At 40.9% G+C, this 18,324-nt stretch overlaps 1 protein-coding gene across 1 annotated transcript in view; it reads left to right on the top strand.

Moving 5' to 3' along the window:
- Positions 1-6,555, top strand: part of LOC135704821 (transient receptor potential protein-like) — a 67,008-nt gene extending 60,453 nt beyond the window's left edge. The window contains exons 12-14 of the mRNA XM_065226340.1: positions 5,069-5,237; positions 5,294-5,654; positions 5,740-6,555. Of these exons, the coding sequence (XP_065082412.1) occupies positions 5,069-5,237; positions 5,294-5,654; positions 5,740-6,342 (1,133 nt within the window). The 3' untranslated portion in view covers positions 6,343-6,555. The remainder of the gene's footprint in view (positions 1-5,068; positions 5,238-5,293; positions 5,655-5,739) is intronic.
- Positions 6,556-18,324: the final 11,769 nt, after the last annotated feature.

The following is an 18,324-nucleotide window of genomic DNA, read 5'->3' as shown; positions in this document are numbered from 1 at the left end:
TCAAAATCTTTAATCGCTTCTATCTCGTATATTGGGGTCCAAATCGTGATTGAAGGGGTGATTGGGGGTCGAAATCGTTAATCGCGTTCATCTTCTTAATTGGGACATAAATTGTGAATTGAAGGGTGTTTGGAGGTTCTAAATCTTTAATGGCCTGTATCTCTTTAATTATGGCCTAAATCGCAATTTGAGGGGTGTTCGGGGGTTTGAAATCTTTAATTGCTTGTGTTTCCCTATTTGGGGCCTGAATCATGATTTGAAAGGTGTTTGGGGACGAGATCGTTAAACGATTTTATCTCTTTAATTAAGGCCTAAATTTTGATTTGAGGAGTGTCTGGAGGTCCTAAATCTTTAATTGCGTTTATCTTTTAATTAAATTCTAAATTGCGATTTGAGGGGTGTTCAGGGGTTCGAAATCTTTAATCGTTTGTATCTCCTTATTTGGGGCCTGAATCGTGATTTGATAGATGTTTGAGGGACGAAATCATTAATCGATTTTATCTCTTTAATAAGGGCCTGAATCACGAGTTGAGGGGTGTTTGGAGGTTCAAACTCTTGAATCGCGTTCGCCTCTTTAATTAAGGCCTAAATCGCGATTTGATGAGTGTTTTGGGGTTTTAAATCTTTAATCGTGTTTATCTCTTTAATTAAGGCCTAAATCGCGATTTGAGAGGTGCCCTGAGTTAATTGCTTTTATCTTCTTAATTGGAGCCTAAATTTCGTTTTGAGGGTTTGGAGGTTCGAAATCTTTAATCGCTCGTATCTCCTTATTTGGGGCCTGAATCGTGATTTGAGGGGTGTTTGGGGGATGAAATCGTTAATCGATTTTATCTCCTTATATGGGGCCTAAATTGCGATTTGAGGGGTGTTTTGGGGACGAAATCGTTAATTGATTTTATCTTCTCAATTGGAGCCTAAATTGCGTTTTGAGGGTTTGGAGGTTCAAAACCTTTAATCGCTTCAATCTCGTATATTGGGGTCTAAATCGCGATTGAAGGGGTGATTGGGGGTCGAAATCGTTAATCGCGTTTATCTTCTTAATTGGGACATAAATTGCGAATTGAGGGGTGTTTGGAGGTTCTAAATCTTTAATCGCGTGTATCTCTTTAATTATGGCCTAAATCGCAATTTAAGGGGTGTTCAGGGGTTTGAAATCTTTAATCGCTTGTGTTTCCCTATTTGGGGCCTGAATCATGATTAGAAAGGTGTTTGGGGACGAGATCGTCAAACGATTTTATCTCTTTAATTAAGACCTAAATTTCGATTTGAGGAGTGTCTGGAGGTCCTAAATCTTTAATTGCGTTTATCTTTTAATTAAATTCTAAATTGTGATTTGATGGGTGTTCAGGGGTTCGAAATCTTTAATCGCTTGTATCTCCTTATTTGGGGCCTAAATCGTGATTTGGGTTGAGGGGACGAAATCGTTAATCGCTTTTATCTCTTTAATTAGGGCCTGAATCATGAGTTGAGGGGTGGTTGGAGCTTCAAACTCTTGAATCGCGTTTGTCTTTTTAATTATGGCCTAAATTGCGATTTGAGGGGTGTTTAGAGGTTCTAAATCTTCAATCGCTTGTATCTCTTAAATTAGGGCCTAAATCACGATTTGAGGGGTGTTTTTGGGGTTCTAAATCTTTAATCGTGTTTATCTCTTGAATTAAGACCTAAATCGCGATTTGAGAGGTGCTCAGGGGTTCGAAATCTTTAATCGCTTGTATCTCCTTATTTGGGGCCTGAATCGTGATTTGAAGGGTGTTTGGGGGATGAAATCGTTAATCGATTTTATATCTTTAATTAGGGTCTAAATCACGAGTTGAGGGGAGTTTTGAAGTTCAAACTGTTGAATAGCGTTTGTCTTTTTAATTATGGCCTAAATTGCGATTTGAGGGGTGTTAAGAGGTTCTAAATCTTTAATCGCTTGTATCTCTTTAATTAGGGTCTAAATCGTGATTTGGGTTGGGGGGACTTAATCATTAATCACTTTTATCTCTTTAATTAGGGCCTGAATCATGAGTTGAGGGGTGTTTGGAGGTTCAAACTCTTGAATCGCGTTTGTCTCTTTGATCAAGGCCTAAATCGCGATTTGAGGGGTATTTGGGAGTTCAAAATCATTAATCGCGTTCATCTCCTTATTTGGGGCCTAAATCGTGATTTAAGGGATGTTTGGGGGACGAAATCTTTAATCACTTTTATCTCTTTAATTAAGGCCTAAATCACGAGTTGAGGGGTTTTTGGAGGTTAAAACTGTTGAATCACGTTTGTCTCTTTAATTAAGGCCTAAATTGCGATTTGAGGGGTGTTTGGGGGTTCTAATTGAGGGGTTTTTCGTGGTTAAAACTTTTGAATCACATTTGTCTCTTTAATTAAGGCCTAAATTGCGATTTGAGGGGTGTTCAGGGGTTCGAAATCTTTAATCGTTTTAATCTCCTTATATGGGGTCGAAATTTTTATTTGAGTGGTATAATGGGGACGAAATCGTTAATCGATTTTATCTTTTTAATTAGGGCCTAAATCACGACTTGCAGGGTTTTTGGAGGTTCTTTAATCGTTAATCGCGATTATCTCTTGAATTAAGGCCTGAATTTCGGTTTGAGGGGTGTTTGGGGGTTTGAAATCTTTATTCGCTCTTATCTCCTTAAATGAGGCCTTAATCGCGATTTGAGGGGTGTTTGGGGGGGGGGGGACGAAATCGTTAATCGCGTTTATCTTCTTAATTGGAGCCTAAATTGGGTTTTTTTTTTGGGTTTTTGGATGTTCAACATCTTTAATCGCTTCTAGCTCGTATTTTGGGGTCTAAATCGCGATTTAAGGGGTGATTGGGGGTCGAAATCGTTAATCGCGTTTATCGTCTTAATTGGGACATAAATTGCAAATTTAGGGGTGTTCAGGGGTTCTAAATCTTTAATCGATTTTATCTCCTTATATGGGGCCTTAATCGCGATTTGAGGGGTGTTTAGGGGACGAAATCGTTGATCGATTTTATCTCTTTAATTAGGGCCTAAATCACGAGTTGCGGGATGTTTGGAGGTTCAAGCTCTTAAATCGTGTTTGTCCCTTTAATCAAGGCCTAAATTGCAATTTGAGGGGTGTTTGAAGGTTCAAAATCATTAATCGCGTTCATCTCCTTATTTAAGGCCTAATTTGTGATTTGAGGGGTGTTTGGGGGTGAAATCTTTAATCACTTTTATCTCTTTCATTAAGGCCTAAATAACGATTTTCGGGGTGCTTGGGGGTTCCAAATCTTTAATCGCGTTTATCTCTTTACTTAAGGCCTACATCGCGATTTGAGGGGTGTTTTTGGGTTCAAAATATTTAATCGCGTTAATCTCTTTAATTAAGGCCTTAATCGCGATTTGAGAGGTATTCAGGTGTTCGAAATCTTTAATCGTTTGTATCTCCTTATTTGGGGTCTAAATCGTGATTTGAGGGGTGTTTGGGGTATGAAATCGTTTTTCGATTTTATCTCTTTAATTAGGGCCTAAATCACGAGTTGAGGAGTGTTTGGAGGTTCAAACTATTGAATCGTGTTCGCCTCTTTAATTAAGGCCTAAATTGCGATTTGAGGGGTGTTTAGGGGTTCGAAATCTTTAACAGCTTAAAACTTCTTACTTGAGACCTAAATCACGATTTGAGGGGTGTTCAGGGGTTCAAAATCTCGATTCGCTTTTATCTCCATAACGATTGGCAATTGAAGGGGTGTTTGGGGGTCAAAACAGTTAATCGCGTTTAATGTCTTAATTAGGGCCTAAATTGTGTTTTTACATAGTGTTGATGTAATATACGCATATACCTATTTTTAAGTGGTAAACTTGGACGAGCGATTAATTTTAAGCTTATGAAATATAAGGAGGCCATTTAGTAGATCATTCACATGAGTTCCTTTCCGGATATTTGTTTATATTTAATTTAATCTTTACCAAACAACGTCTCAAAAAATTAATTGAGGAGCTCGGCTAGCTTGATGGCTGCCACTTTTGCTTACTGAATAGAAAATCGTTCCGGAAATCCATATCAAATCCTTCTCAAGAGCAGTTGTTGTCGCCGTCTGTGAGGTCGCTGATAGAACCTAAATCTAGTAACAGCAAGTTGAACGAGATTCCGATTCGAAATAACGTTTTCTAGTTATGACTTTTTATGATTTGAAGTTTTTTTGCGAGATTCAAAATGGCCAAATTTTAGCTCAAATATGAAGGGTTGACCAAAGTAAACAATTATGCAAAGTTTCATGCAAATCAGAGCAGGTCGCATCATATCGTTTCGTCTTTTAGCGTGGAACTGCTCAGTGTTAAAAAGTCTGTTGAAGCTAAAGATAAATTCCTGAGCTTCTTGGATGTTCCTCTTCTTCGCTTAATGTCTCTAAGGTTTGCAAATTTTCATCAATGTTTGATGAACTTCTACAAAGTTCTCTGTTAAACTAAGTCTAGTTAGACAATACTACAAATTCACAGCCAGTAGTTAACTATACAACTTGCTGAAGTTAGTTCTACAAAATTCTCTGAAGTTCTTCTTGTTCTGGTCATAAAATTTGCTGCACTCTAGAAAATTTCCAGAAAGTTCCACGGTGTTTCTTGAAATTCTATGAAGTTCCTTGAAATCCTACAACGTTCCCTTTTACTTTTAAGAATTTGTTCGAGCTTCTGCGAATTTCTTTGAAATCAAATGATGTTATCCTAACGACAAGGTTCACTAAATCCACGCATGACCACCCAAACACAAATCTTGAGTATGACTCTAGGATTTACTGAACATGACTTCAAAGTCCATTGAGTTTTCTTTTAGATCGCACTAGGTGATGTTTGGACTTACCTTGTTATTGAAGTCAATTGAACTTGGTGTGGGGGTCCTGCAGACTAGACCAGATGGATTTACCTTTAGGATCTTTGAACTCACTCGAGAAATCATTTGGCCTGGGGTTGAAAAGTTTTCAAAATACTAAGAAATATTTCCGAAAGATTCCCCCAGTTTCAAAAATTCTATATTCATTACTAATTAAGCTTAAAATCTTACCATTCCACGATCAATCACTACATGCAACCACTAACCCCCATCGGAACTTCCTTTCCCCCCACAGTTGCCGGTAAGAAGGGCCGTGTCATGGAGCGCCGCATCCTGAAGGACTTCCAGATCGGCTTCGTCGAGGGTATCCTCAACGAGACGTTCAACAATGCCAGCGAAAAGCCGGCGGATGTGTTCAGCACCATCGCCAAAGCGATCGGCAGCCGTACCAGCGCCAAGAAGAAGTATCTCTTTCGATGGCAATTGTTCGATCTCTGGAATGATTTTTTTCTATTTACAGGAGGCCCGAGGACTGGAACGCCCTGGTCCGCAAGAACACATCGGTTCGCGATCCTATCGGAAACTCCTCGGAAGCCATCATGCGTCGAAGTCAGATGAGCTTGAGAAAACAGATCATCGAAGGCTGCGAGCAGGGATTGGACATGAACACCGACAATCTGGTGGAGTTCAATCCGAAGCTGTCGGAGGTGACGCCGGTGACTCGGGTGGCCTACGTCAAGTTTATGACGACCAAGTTGAAAAAGGACTTGGGCAAGGACAAGGACCAGGAAAAAGACGAGACCAGCTTCGAGAACGAGCGCCGGGGATCGTCTAAACGGGGCTCACTGAAGAAGCTGGTGGAAATGAAGGACAAGATCAATGTGAGTATGGAAAGGGTATTTTTTGGGTGAATTCTGGGGAAAATCCCAAGATTTCTTCACAACTTAAAAACCTTTCTCTTTCCAGAGCATCGATACCGATGCCAAAGCGGAGAAGAAGTCCCCCGTGAAGGAAACAGAAATTCCTCTCAAAGAATCTGCGCCAGCTGCTCCAGCACCGGTTGCGGATGAACCACCCGAAATCATCACCAGTACGGCCTTCAAGGAGGAAAAGGACGACATCAGAATCGACCTGAGCCGGGTCCGCGTACGTTCGCCAATCATGGAAGATCCCGATGAAGTCCTGAGCGAAAATGGCGAACGCTGTCCGACGCCCATCCGTACCAACAGTATTCCCGAACGTCCGGAAACCCCCATTCCAAGCAATAGCCCACCGCTGGATAAGAAAACTGACTGCGGCAAGCCCAGCAGTGCCGAGGTCAGCAAAGCCGGTTCCATAATAAGGGGCAAGGAAGCTAGTCCTCCCAAATCAGAGTCGAGTGTTGGCAAGGACACCCTTTCGCCATCCAATTCGGCCAAGTCCGACACGCCAAGGCCCCGTTCCCGTTCACCAACTCCCGCCCGGCTTGAACCGCCGGCACCAAGCTCTCCAGTTCGCTCATCGTCCCCGGCCTTTTCGGACAAAGGCAAATCGAAAATCACCGGCAGAACGTTGGGTGGTTGGATGTAACACGTTGACCCCTACCACCTCAAATTCAGGCTTTGTCTTGGTCGCTTTAATCCCCAGTGAATTGGATGGAAAATTCGGTAACTTTTCTCACGGTTTGTCAGCACGGCTCTCGTTCGTTCAAGGTAGGTATTTTGGTAATTTAAGCGTTCATTATTTTAGTAGGATCCATTATGGCAAATAAAGCGAACTCAGTTTGATTTCAATGTAATAATACTGCATCGCCGTTTCTTTGATGTTCAGCTCAATTACCCCCGGAAACGGAAAAAAAGATATGATGACTGGCCTGAACTGGAAAATGATTCATAAAAAATTCCTCGTTCAGTTAATTTCCCTCCCACATCGCCTTACTACGTAGCATTAAAGTTCACTTAGCGGGACGATTTGTCCTATGTAGAGACCTGTACGTGCCACCATAGATTTTGATGTTTGCCGGATTTAATCCCGGAATAAGCCAAAGAAGCGTATAAACTTCGTCGATTTATTTGAGTATACACTATTCCCCCCTCACCCATCGATGATGATGATGATAGTGATGATGATGATGCTCAGAGTCATCACGATGCAGGACGACGACGTGGGAGTGTCACGATGCGATCGGAAGGTGCAAACCAATATTAATCGTAAGGCATTTGTTTTAATGAAATTCTCCATCCTATGATGGGGATTGTCTTGGGCTAAAAAAAGATTCAAATTTGAAAAGGGAACATCATCCGAGTTTATTTTTATATGGATTCTATGGAAAGTTGCCATGCAAATCGTTGCTGAGCCAAACTGCAGCAGCAAAAGAGGCAGTAAGCCCGGCAGGGTTCCGTCCACCCCGGAGATCTCGGCGTAATCGATTGTCGTATCGACAGCTGGAAAGCACTGAAAGAAATCGTGGTCAATGTTTCGCTTTGATTGAATGAAACAACTCGAATAACATGTGCTAGGTTAAGGTAAAGGAAATGAAAATGAAATAGCATGTCGATCGAAATATCAGCGTTCAACATCTAAAGGCGCAAATATACGGTTCAAGTCAGTTGATTAAACTCACCCCCAAACTGGTAGTCGGTGGTTAATTGAATTGGCATCGAATAGGGCAAGTCCGACATCGATCAGCTCCTTAAGCTGGGTTTAGACAGGACAAGTCAATTGATCAAGTCAGTTGAATTCAACTGACTTGAACGTGAATTGAACGTGTAAACCTTGATCAACTCACTTGAATTGAAAAAAGTTGAACCAGGCTCAACTTTTCAAGTCAATTGAATTCAACTGAGTTGATCATACGACTTGCATAGTCTAAACCGAGCTTTAGGGTGTGTCTAGACGTTCGTTTCGTAGTTCAAGTGAGTTGAACGCCGAATTGAATCATCTAAACAGGGCTTAAGAGTTCGTTCAAAAATGATAGTGGATTTGTATATTGAAAAATTCAACTGACTGTTATTGTCTAAATGAGTAAAGCTTAAACTAAATAGTTACGGTCAACGGAACGGAAAAGGCCAAGTAACCGATGACGAAACACGTCAGCTGAAGTAGAACATATAAAATAAGTTGTTGAATTGCCGGCTGATTGCTCGAATTGGCTCGTGTTGTGTATAATTTCGGCGCCGTGGTTCCAAAACCAGAAAGTCGCGTGGACGAAGAGGCCTCTCAGGGACATACATATTTCGCTGAACCAGCAGTGTTGGACAGTCAATGTCACCCGTAAGCAGTTTTCCAGCAAAAATAGCTTAAGCGACCATCCGTCTCACCCCTAATGGTTCGATTCCCAGGAGACGGCAACGCTCCTCGTACGGTGGAAAGCTTGTTGGGTCACGCCAGTTGAGGAAACGAAGAGCATATCTCACAAACTTGCGTTGAACGCAACTAAACTTGACTCCAATAAGGATCGCACAAGCGAGCAGTAGAGTGACCTGAGGCATAGCGGGTCTCGGAACTCGCCGGCAATTTTGAAAATAAAGCCCAATTGTCGATTAGTTCTGGAGATGATGTCATTGTAGTGGATTCTGAAAGTGAGTCTACAGTCCAAGTTAATGCCGAGATTCTTTATGTGAACTACACGAGCAAGACAGCGTCCGTAGAGAACATAGTCAAACATGATTGGTTCGATTTTTCGGTGATAGGAAATGCTTAGACTCAGCAAAAATACCTTACATATGTATTCTGGAGATCCCAACAGTCCAAGAGACTTTTAATAATTTTGTAGATTTTCGTACCGTCTGCAACGCGGCATCCTGATGGAATCAGAAAGGCGACGTCGTTTAAAAAGATCGAAAACAGTAGTGGTCCTAGGTTGCCTTGCGGAACTCCCGAGTTGTTTGAGAAAACATCCGATTCCGACACGCCAATCTAAACCCGTACATAGCGATTCACCAAGTAAGATCTGAACCAATCCACAGCCTTTGACGAGACGCTAAATATCTCCAGCTTGGCAAGCAAGATATTATGGTCCACCGTGTGAAATGCAGCTTTTAGATCCATATACGCAACATCGACTTGCCATCCTGAATCCATGTATCGCAAACAGTTAGGAGTAAACTGCACCAGGTTCGTGGACACGGAGCGCTTCGGGTAATAGCCGTGTTGTTCTGTATCGATGTACCGTATGTGTGATAATGTTTGCACCATTAAACAATGTCAAAATTTAAAAAAAATTCAAAAATTTCGTTTTCGAGTTTTTTTTTTATTTATTCAAAGGGGGAATGTTTTTCAGAGGCTTAAACTATGCTAATCATTGATTGAGTTTCCACTTGCTGCAATTACGGCCTCAACACGCTTCCGGAATGCACGGCAGGTTCTAATAATGTAGTCTGGATCCATTTCTCTCCAGGTACGGGTCAACGCTTGTCTGAGGCTTGCTGTACTCGGGTGGCGTTTAGAACAGGCCTTGGCCTTCATGACGCGCCATATTGAGTGGATTAAGATCGGGGCTGGATGGCGGCCACATATCCTTTGCCCAGAACGGAATTTGTTCCTGCAACCACTTCTGAGTGCGGTTCGAGGTGTGGCACGGAGCCCCATCTTGTTGAAATACAACATTTGGCTTCGGACCGTACTGTTCTTTGATCCACGGAAGAACAGACTTACTTAAACTCCCGATGTAGACCTCCGTGTTGACCTTGTCGCCTTCTGGAACGAACACCGTGTTCATTTTTTGCCATCGGAAGCCACCAATCCAAACACTATAACGCTAACAGGATGCTTGGTCAGATACACGTTCTTGTGCTTGTCGGCTACGTCTTTTACCGGAAGAGAACTAATATACCGGTCGGTTCTGGAATTTGATACGGGATCGACGGTAAACATGTTCTCGTCGGTGAACAGGATTACCTGATTTTTTCACTTAAGGAAGTTCAAGATTTTCTTGCATCGTTCGACTCGTAGCTCCCGGATGCGGTTGGTAATCATGTGAGTTCTTTTTCCCGTGCCCTCGACTTCGCCCCGCAATCTTCCTTTATGATCTTCCGTGCCGTAAAGTCACTGATCCCGTGTTCCTTTGCCATTTTCCTTATTGAACGCACTGGATTCACCCGAATCTTCCTTTTGATAGCAGTGATAACCCTCGGAACTCGAGCTGACCTCGGACGACCTGTGGCCACCTTCGCGGATAGTTGTCCTTTCTTTTCTCGGTCTAAAACCCACCGGGACACTCCCACGGCGATTGAAATGTCTTTTTGCGACATTTCCGCGTGGGACAAATCATGAATACGCAACGTCATGGTGCAACTGTCAAACTAATAGCGAATTCGTTTATTATTCAGTTTCAACCTGGATCGGGTATCAGGATTGGGTCTGCTTGTTTTCTGACAAACGTCAGTTTGTTCGTTTGTTTTTAAAACCTAGCTCAGGTTGAGGTTCGCACTGACAAAAAGCTCGGTTTCGCATACGGTATTTTTTGCAACACGCGAACAGAGCATCATTTATGATAATCTCGAACAGTTTTGAGCAGGCACACAGGGAGGTGATTCCACGATCATTTGCGACATTCCGTTTATCTCCTTTTTTGTAGACTGGGAACAGATAAGAAAGTTTCCATCGGCAGGGGAACTCACATTGCTGTGCCGAGGGATTGAACAGCCTCGCAAGTGCAAGGCAGAGATTGGCTACACAACGTTTTAGAACTGATGACGGAATGCCGTCAGGTCCGGCGGCGAACGAGAGCTTCAGTCATGTCTTCTGAAATGCGCGAGTTAGCACCGAAGCCACCCGGCTGGAATGCTGATGCTGAACATGCACTTTGGAACTTGGCAACGACGGCACACCGGACGGGCAGCTACGAACATGCAAGGCAAGGCAAATTGATCGACGATGGCAACGGACGGAATTTGGACGATGGCACCAGCGGAGGAAATGCAGAGTAGGCAATATGAACTGTAGTTAGGTTTAATTGAAAAAATAAAGTTCAGTTCGGTTTTAGCTAGCGAGTAGTTAAAAAGTTATTTTTTTAAAAGTTTATTACATCCGTATAAACTTAACTCGCGGAATATCGAAACTAAACACATCACGTGGCATCCCAACAGTAGCATCCAGCACTTGTGTCGGCGAAGCGGAGAAATCGTGGAACACTTGCTTGAAATGACGAGTAAACAAGCCGCCTTTTTCTCTTTCGCTATTAGCCGAGTCATTCCCGAGAAACATGGAACAAGGCAACCCGAATTCTTTCCATTTGGAGTTGACAAACGACCAAGAACTTTTCGGATTCGTACGTTTCAAGTGTCGATTATTAGGATCTGGAGTTTATGCAACTCATATATGTTTTCTTGAAGAATATTAACCATAGATTGTAAGTTTGATTAACCTTGTGTTTAGTTTGTGTTTTGTATATGTGTGTGTATTTTTTTTTTGTAGATTTGTTTCTGTAATAATTGTATAATTACAGAGTTGATATAACGTCGATAGGATTAAGTATATGTTTTAGAAATAGTAACATTTTTGAATCATAAATCTTATTCCTAATTTCCTTTTCCCTCTCCCGATCCAAACAATTGTCATCCACTAACCTCGAGAAGACCGCGAGTAATCGGTTCCAATCCTTTAATTTTAGATTTAAGACATTTATAATGTATAAAGAAAATGATAACTTGGCTCTGTAAAGTTTATTCGATTGAGCCTGTACAAATAAAGTAATTAACAAAAAAAAAAAAAGTGTCGATTATAGAGAAAACGATTGTAATTTCGATAACTACGACTCACCAAATTGAACAGTCGTTTGTAGTACGGCGAGCGAGAGATACAATACTTTCGGAGGACGGCGAGCGTTGACGTTTTAGAACGCGTAGGCGTGTGTTAGACCATGGAGGCTTTTGCGGGGGTCGTCGTGTTGGGACAATTCGGAAAATTGCACCTTCCAGTGCAGCACTGAAAACATCCACAGCAATTGCCTATCAATTTCCGCTAGCGCATTTTTCAATGCAACCTAATCTGCTCGGCGAAAGTCCAAAGAGTCGTGTAAAAACAATCGGCGAAGGTAAACAAGACGAGAGCGGGATGATCGGCATCTAGATCAATCAGTGGCTCGATCGGCAAGAAAACAGAAGTGCCCGGTAATGCGGAAATATTTTCCAGGACAAGATCTAGCAAACGTCCATTTCGGTTCGGAAAAGTATTCGCTTGTGTGAATCCGTAAAAATTAAAAACGACCAAGAGATCACAGCAAGCAACCAGCCTATGCGAATGTAGTGGATCAATTAATTGAAGACAGTAGAGACAGTGTGTATTGCATTTGTGACAGCAAGCGGAAGGAAAATAATATACTGAAAGTTGCTTAAACGCGATCCAGGACTCATAAGAGATGCAAGCTAGACCCTAAGCAAATGGCACACTTGACTTTTATGGGATCGACCACTTTTGCTCTTTTTGATGACGTTGCCGTTTTTATTATGATATAGTGATTCAAAACATTATTTATTAACCTTCCCTAATGCATTGGAGTCATTTTGCCCAGTGGTGAATCCCTGGATCCGATCAAAGCTGCATTGATGAAATTACTTGGAGTTGAGCCAGTCCAAGTAATCAAAATTAAAATGAAATCCCGTCCTGGCGATTCGCGCAATGAGATTTCTGACTATTTTACGCTTCAAGTCTAGTGAACTAAACAACCTTAAAGTCTTGGAAAAGGCTAGTCCTATGCTTCATGTCCGAGTCAAGTACGAACACTTCAGCAAGACTGGAGAAAATTTCCAATACCAATAGACTTAGCAGCAACCGCAGCGATTCTGGGACGAAAGTTTAGTGAACCTCGTGAGAGCGACTGGACCGCAGCGAAATGATCCTTAGGGCAAAACTTTTGTCAGGAGGAATTCTAGATCCTTTTTCTCTAACATCTAAAAACTTTGAGAGAAAGGCATAAAGTCACTGAAATATGGTGCCAGAAATGGTGATTAAAAGCTCAAGTTTTTAAATTTGAGAACTCCCAGAACTTTGACAATTCCACAGCATAATTAGAAAAGATTGTCAGCTTGATTTTTCGTTCATCTTTACCAAATTCGACATAATTGGGTTCAAACACTTGTTAAAAAACAACAAAAATAGCGAACACGTGATCTCAGACCTTAAACCCCTACTCTCCACTCTGTCCGACATGAATTTCTCATTTTTTTTTGTGAAATCCATTGCAAACAGAATACCGAAGACGGAATACGAGATGGTTCTTGGATTATAGATTGATAACAGCGAGTGAGGTACTAGTACTAACCTTCTTCAATTGGTCGAATGATTCTTTGAAATGCAGGATATCGGAATACGTTCAATGGTACGCCATTTGTAGTGACAAGTTCTACCATTGACCCCATGTACGTTTGCTGATCCATGCGAATATCGATTTTGGGTACCTTTCGGGGTGAAGGCTGTGCATCGTCCTCCTGAATAATTCCAAGCTGGATGGCTAAAGCTCTATGCACAACCTTGTAATGCCGCTGGTAGCTGTACTTTCTCAGGTCCGTAATTTTCTTCGCGCATGTCTTTCTTCGCGCACGTTATCCTCGTTTTTCTCATTACTTTTAAAAGACATAATTCAAAATCGCAATTTCAATTATGTGATCAAAAGAGAACTGCGTTTCACGACTTTTTGAAAGAGGCGTATCCGTACTGATCAAGCTTTCACGTCGATAACTGTCGATTTACCAAATTATTTGATCAAACGATGATCAATTACTTTTGATAAAAGTCGTTAATTTGACGTATACATAAGAATTTTGTACATAATTGTGTTGTTAATTAATGTTGGTGTGTTTTAATTTTCAGTAAATTAAAAAAGATTCTGTAACACACGCTCGTTTCACGAGTTGGTCTTCCAGTTGAGTTTGTTATTTTGATGTCGCATTGAGACGTCGCTTAGCGACGTCTCATTGAGAAAAGCGCATGAGCTTCGCCTCACGCGACGTCGCACGATACTCGTTCTCATGAAACGCATACATCCGGAAATATACTGTGTCAACAAAGCAGTGCGACACACAGACATTATGAGAATGTGAGATGCGTCAAAACTGAAGAGAGAGAAACAGAGTGCTACAAATCTCTTGCGCATGAGACAGCTATAAGCCTATGACTATGAGACTATTCGTATTGCGTCTCGCATACGGTAGCGCGCGCACTGGAAGCCTGCACACGAGAGCGCTTTGTTCAGTAGTTGTGTGTGAAACAGCAAATACGACTGGAGTCAGTGCTGCAAAATCTCGACAGTACACGGTGATATTGACAATTCTGCTTTGGTCACTCATTTGAGCTAACAGTCATAGTCAAGGCAAACCATGTCAATTGTCAATGACAATGGTGTCAGTGACGAACATGTGCAGATTTGATTATTAGCTAAATTTATAACGAAATTAAATGACTTCTGCAAAACAATTACATGGATCCATTTTAGTGAACAAGTATCTACGTCCTGAGCTACTTGGATAACAATAATGTGACACAGAATGTACTAAATTACACTTTTTGTTACCAGGTGAATCTTTGTCATTGACGAAAAAATGAATGAGATTTTGACGAAAGTTTTATTGAGGATCAAGTTTGTCAGTGACTATGTGACGAACAATTTTGTCAATATCGCGCGAAAGTCTGTCAATGACAATGACCAATCTCAGCACTGACTGGAGTATTGTATAACTGATCGAATGCTTGCAGACATCATGACCAAGCCGCTTGGACCGCAGAAGCACCGGGAGTTTTCTGAACTGCTCGGGCTAAAGGAGAACTGAAGAGATATCCATAGAGCTTTTTGACGTTTAATCGGCGCACACTAATGCACCATTTAAATTGAAGGAGTGCGAGCAAGAGGGAAACAGATTAGTGGGAAAACAAACCATCCATTCATCCCTGTGTGCTAGATAGAGAAAGACGAGTAAACGTCAAAAAGGTCTATTGAGGGGGAGTGTTGAACGGGAAATTGCATACACAGAAATTCAAAACAACCCAAAATTAAGTTCTTTTCACTCATCTCCCATGTTCCGTACGATAAGCCAAATTTGGGTAAACCGGCTCAAAGTAGTTTGCATTTAAGCATGGCAAAAAAAATTACCCATCGCTAAGTTATTTTCAATTTTTTCTACCCAAAATTAAGTTCAATTAATTCAAATTTGGGTATATCGCATATTACTCAATTTTGGCTTCTCGTACGGAACTAGACGGTTGAGTCGAATCTTTCGTTCTATTTTTGACAACAATAGCGAGAGAAAATGAAACGGGCAGAGGTCAAATAACTCAAATTTGAGTTCAAAAAACCCAAGCGGTGGGTAGTTTTGTTTTTCTGTGTACCTCTTCTGTACACATCGTTGATTCCCGTCCTTACCTCATAGAGTTCACCTACGATACGCGCTGCTTGTTGACAGCTGCTAGTAAAATTAATCTCCAGCAGAAAGCATAACAACAGCGTGTATTATTTTGATCGCTTAATAAAGATTTTTCTAGCTTTTTCGCGTGTGCGTTATTTTCTCCGTAATTCTGAACTTCCGTGTGGCATTCCACTGTGTAGAACCTGGACTGCCGTCATACCTCACCCAGTACCGTAAGTGCCAAGAATAGGCTCACGAAACAAAACATTGCTACATGCCATCTAAATGCATGAATTGTGGTGATTCCTTTCACGCAAAGGACGACTGCCCTGTGAAGGAAGATGAAAAATTCAAATGTTCAAATTCTTGATAAAACCACAAATACAATTTTTGGAAATGTAAGACTCGCAAAGCAAAACGCTCCACGTTCCCGACCAGGTACTTATTCCTCTGCTGTAAACAACGGTCAGCGAGGAAATAATTCTTCATCTATATAGAGTATATGTCGGCTTTGTTACTTTCACTGTATTTCCCCAGCATAGCCAGCATAATTCTCACCGAAATTTTGATGATTATGACTTAGGTAAAATTTCTGCTTCTTAAGCGAAATTTTTACAGAAATCATTAACCGACTTGATTATTGATATGCTTAAAACTAATTCCATGTTTGATGCCATTCAAACTGGAGTTAAATTTGCAAACATTATCGTCATGATTTTTAAATTCAATAATGGATTGTAAATCATTAAATATGTTGTATTGGAATGCTCGATCTTTTAACGATAATGAAGACGAGCTATTTAACTTTCTGAGAGTTCATAACATCCATATCGCAAATATAACTGAATCGTGTCTTAAACCTGACCATACTGTTAAAAGGTGTTCTAGTCTTAGTAAAAACATTCTTGAATTAGTTTAGTAACACTCAAATAGTCTATTTATTTATAACCGAATTGTACTCTTCGACACAGTACAGAGTTCTGAATGACTCGACAAATGAATAGGATAGAGCGCTACTTCGTCGTAATCGCCCATTTCCGTTCTATCGACCAGAAAAGATCAAAAATATCAATGATTTCACCGTGACAAATCAATAATAGGTTTGTTCCGATGCGTTAGTTCATTAGCTACAACATAAATCCTATTAGAGCGCATTGTATGAATATTTACGCTCATTGTTCTCAAAACAAAAGAAGCGCTCCTAGCGAATCCCCTTTTTATACGTTTATCCGTAGAACGAAGAAAATCAAATGGCGTTTAAGAAAATCAAACGATTTAATGTGGACGAAATTGAAACTCGTTGAACGAATTTAGAATCAAGAAGCAGTGTTAGATTTTAAACAATATCTCAACAATTTGTTGCTCTTTAACAAATCCAACGGTACGTATGTAAAGGTGAATAAATTGCAAAGTCATATATTACTAAAATATTAGATTTTTTGTTTAAACCCGTTCAAAAAAGAGAGGTAAATCGCAGGTTGTGCTTAGTAGGACGGAAATTAGATCAAAAACCCTACGAATGAATGAAGTAAGAAGAAAGAAATGAATGACAACCCTGAAGGGGTGTACTATGTAGGGATGTGCACATTCTACAACAAAAGGGACGCAAATTACCTATTTCATTTATATAAATGATAGAGCGTTACCATCATTGAATCGCAGTAAGCCGCGCTTGAAATCTTGAAGTGTTTATTTTTGCTGCGAATTTAGAATCAAACACAAACATCATATGTTTGTGCTGTAATTGAGTTTTAAGTGATCGTGAAATTGTGCTATAGTGGGTTGCCTGCCGATAACTCGGTTCTCCGTGTTCGGATGCCACACTTTCGGCGTGTAGTTCTATCGAGAGTATCGTCACCGTGGGCGAATTTGAACCCGGTCCGGTTGGCGATTTAGTACGGGAAAGTGCTGGTAATGTGTCCATCGTGAGTTTTGGTGATTCGGTGGTCGACGTTGCAATGAACCAGCAAGTTTTCCGCTTCGACTGCTGGTCTCTCGCCGGTGTCGGAGATTGCGAGCAATCTGAAGGATGCCTCGCTGCATACGCCCAAGAATGGATGGGCGAAAGCTTATGGCCGCGAACGGTTCCTGGGGAAAACACTCGACGCGAACCTCCTCCACCACCATGGCAATGCAAGAAAATTTGTTTTCGTTAAAGGAAGTATTACGACAAAGGTAATTGCAAATAGATATTTTTGCAAACAGTGACAGATAGCGGACATGAAGATCCAGTGGAGGTGCCAGGCAACGGTTTTATATCCTAAACAAATGGTAAGTTCCAAATTCGCTGTTGTCATCGTCGTAGTCACCGTAGGCAGTACCATTCGTATATTTAAAATTAATCATCAACCGTTGAAACTATATGAACTATCGTGTATCTCTATTGTTCATTACATACCAAGCGAAAACTTAATCATATTTTGCCGTGGACTGTTGTAGTTTTTAGAAGATCGTTTTTGCTTAGTGAGCAGAATATCATGGGTTTAATTCCAAACCCTCCCAAAACATAATAAACCACCATCGTTGGGTTCCAAGAGCATAAAGCGCAGTTAATAATCAAAAGTTGAATTGTTTAAACCAAGCTTGCAAATGCTCATTACAGCTAAAATGCTATTTTTCGGATTTATGAAGCTATGAAATATTTTAATGATAACCTTTAATGACAAGATGCAAGAAAAGCAGGTAAAGTGTGTATATGACTCATAAAACCTGTCAATTTAGCTTTCAGAGGGTCACAATAGCGATTAGTTGTAACGATGAGCAACGTGATGAGCGAGCAATCAGCGATTATACAATCGCTAGCTGTGACCTTCTGAAAGCAAAATTGACAAATTTTATATGTCATACACAAAATTTACCACCTATTCTTGCTTCTTACAAATAAAAATTACCACTATAGTATCTCATAGTTTCGCTGTAATGAGCAATTGCAAGCCTGGTTTAAACCATGAATTTCGGAAAGGGTGCATGCGTGATCCAGTTTGGAAGACATTATAGGCTGCTTTCGGGGACGTCGCTTCATTTTAATAGCTTTTTATTAAGTCGGTCGTAGATTGTGGTAATGCAAAGGGAACGGTGGCTATAGAGCAACCGTTTTTGCTTATTGAGTAGAAGATCATGAGTTAAAACCCAAGCCTGGTTACATTACTGAGTTGATCGAATCTTTAATAATAGAAATCGGTGGAACAATTCCGATAAGTTATACGCATATATAGACAAATGTGACGTATGT

This window comes from Ochlerotatus camptorhynchus, unplaced genomic scaffold (assembly GCF_037179485.1).
Source record: "Ochlerotatus camptorhynchus isolate MF236.1 unplaced genomic scaffold, CSIRO-AGI_Acam_v1.1 ptg000248l, whole genome shotgun sequence".
NCBI lineage: Eukaryota > Metazoa > Arthropoda > Insecta > Diptera > Culicidae > Ochlerotatus > Ochlerotatus camptorhynchus.
Note: the sequence above shows the minus strand (reverse complement) of the source record. Positions and strands in the feature narration are given on the sequence as shown.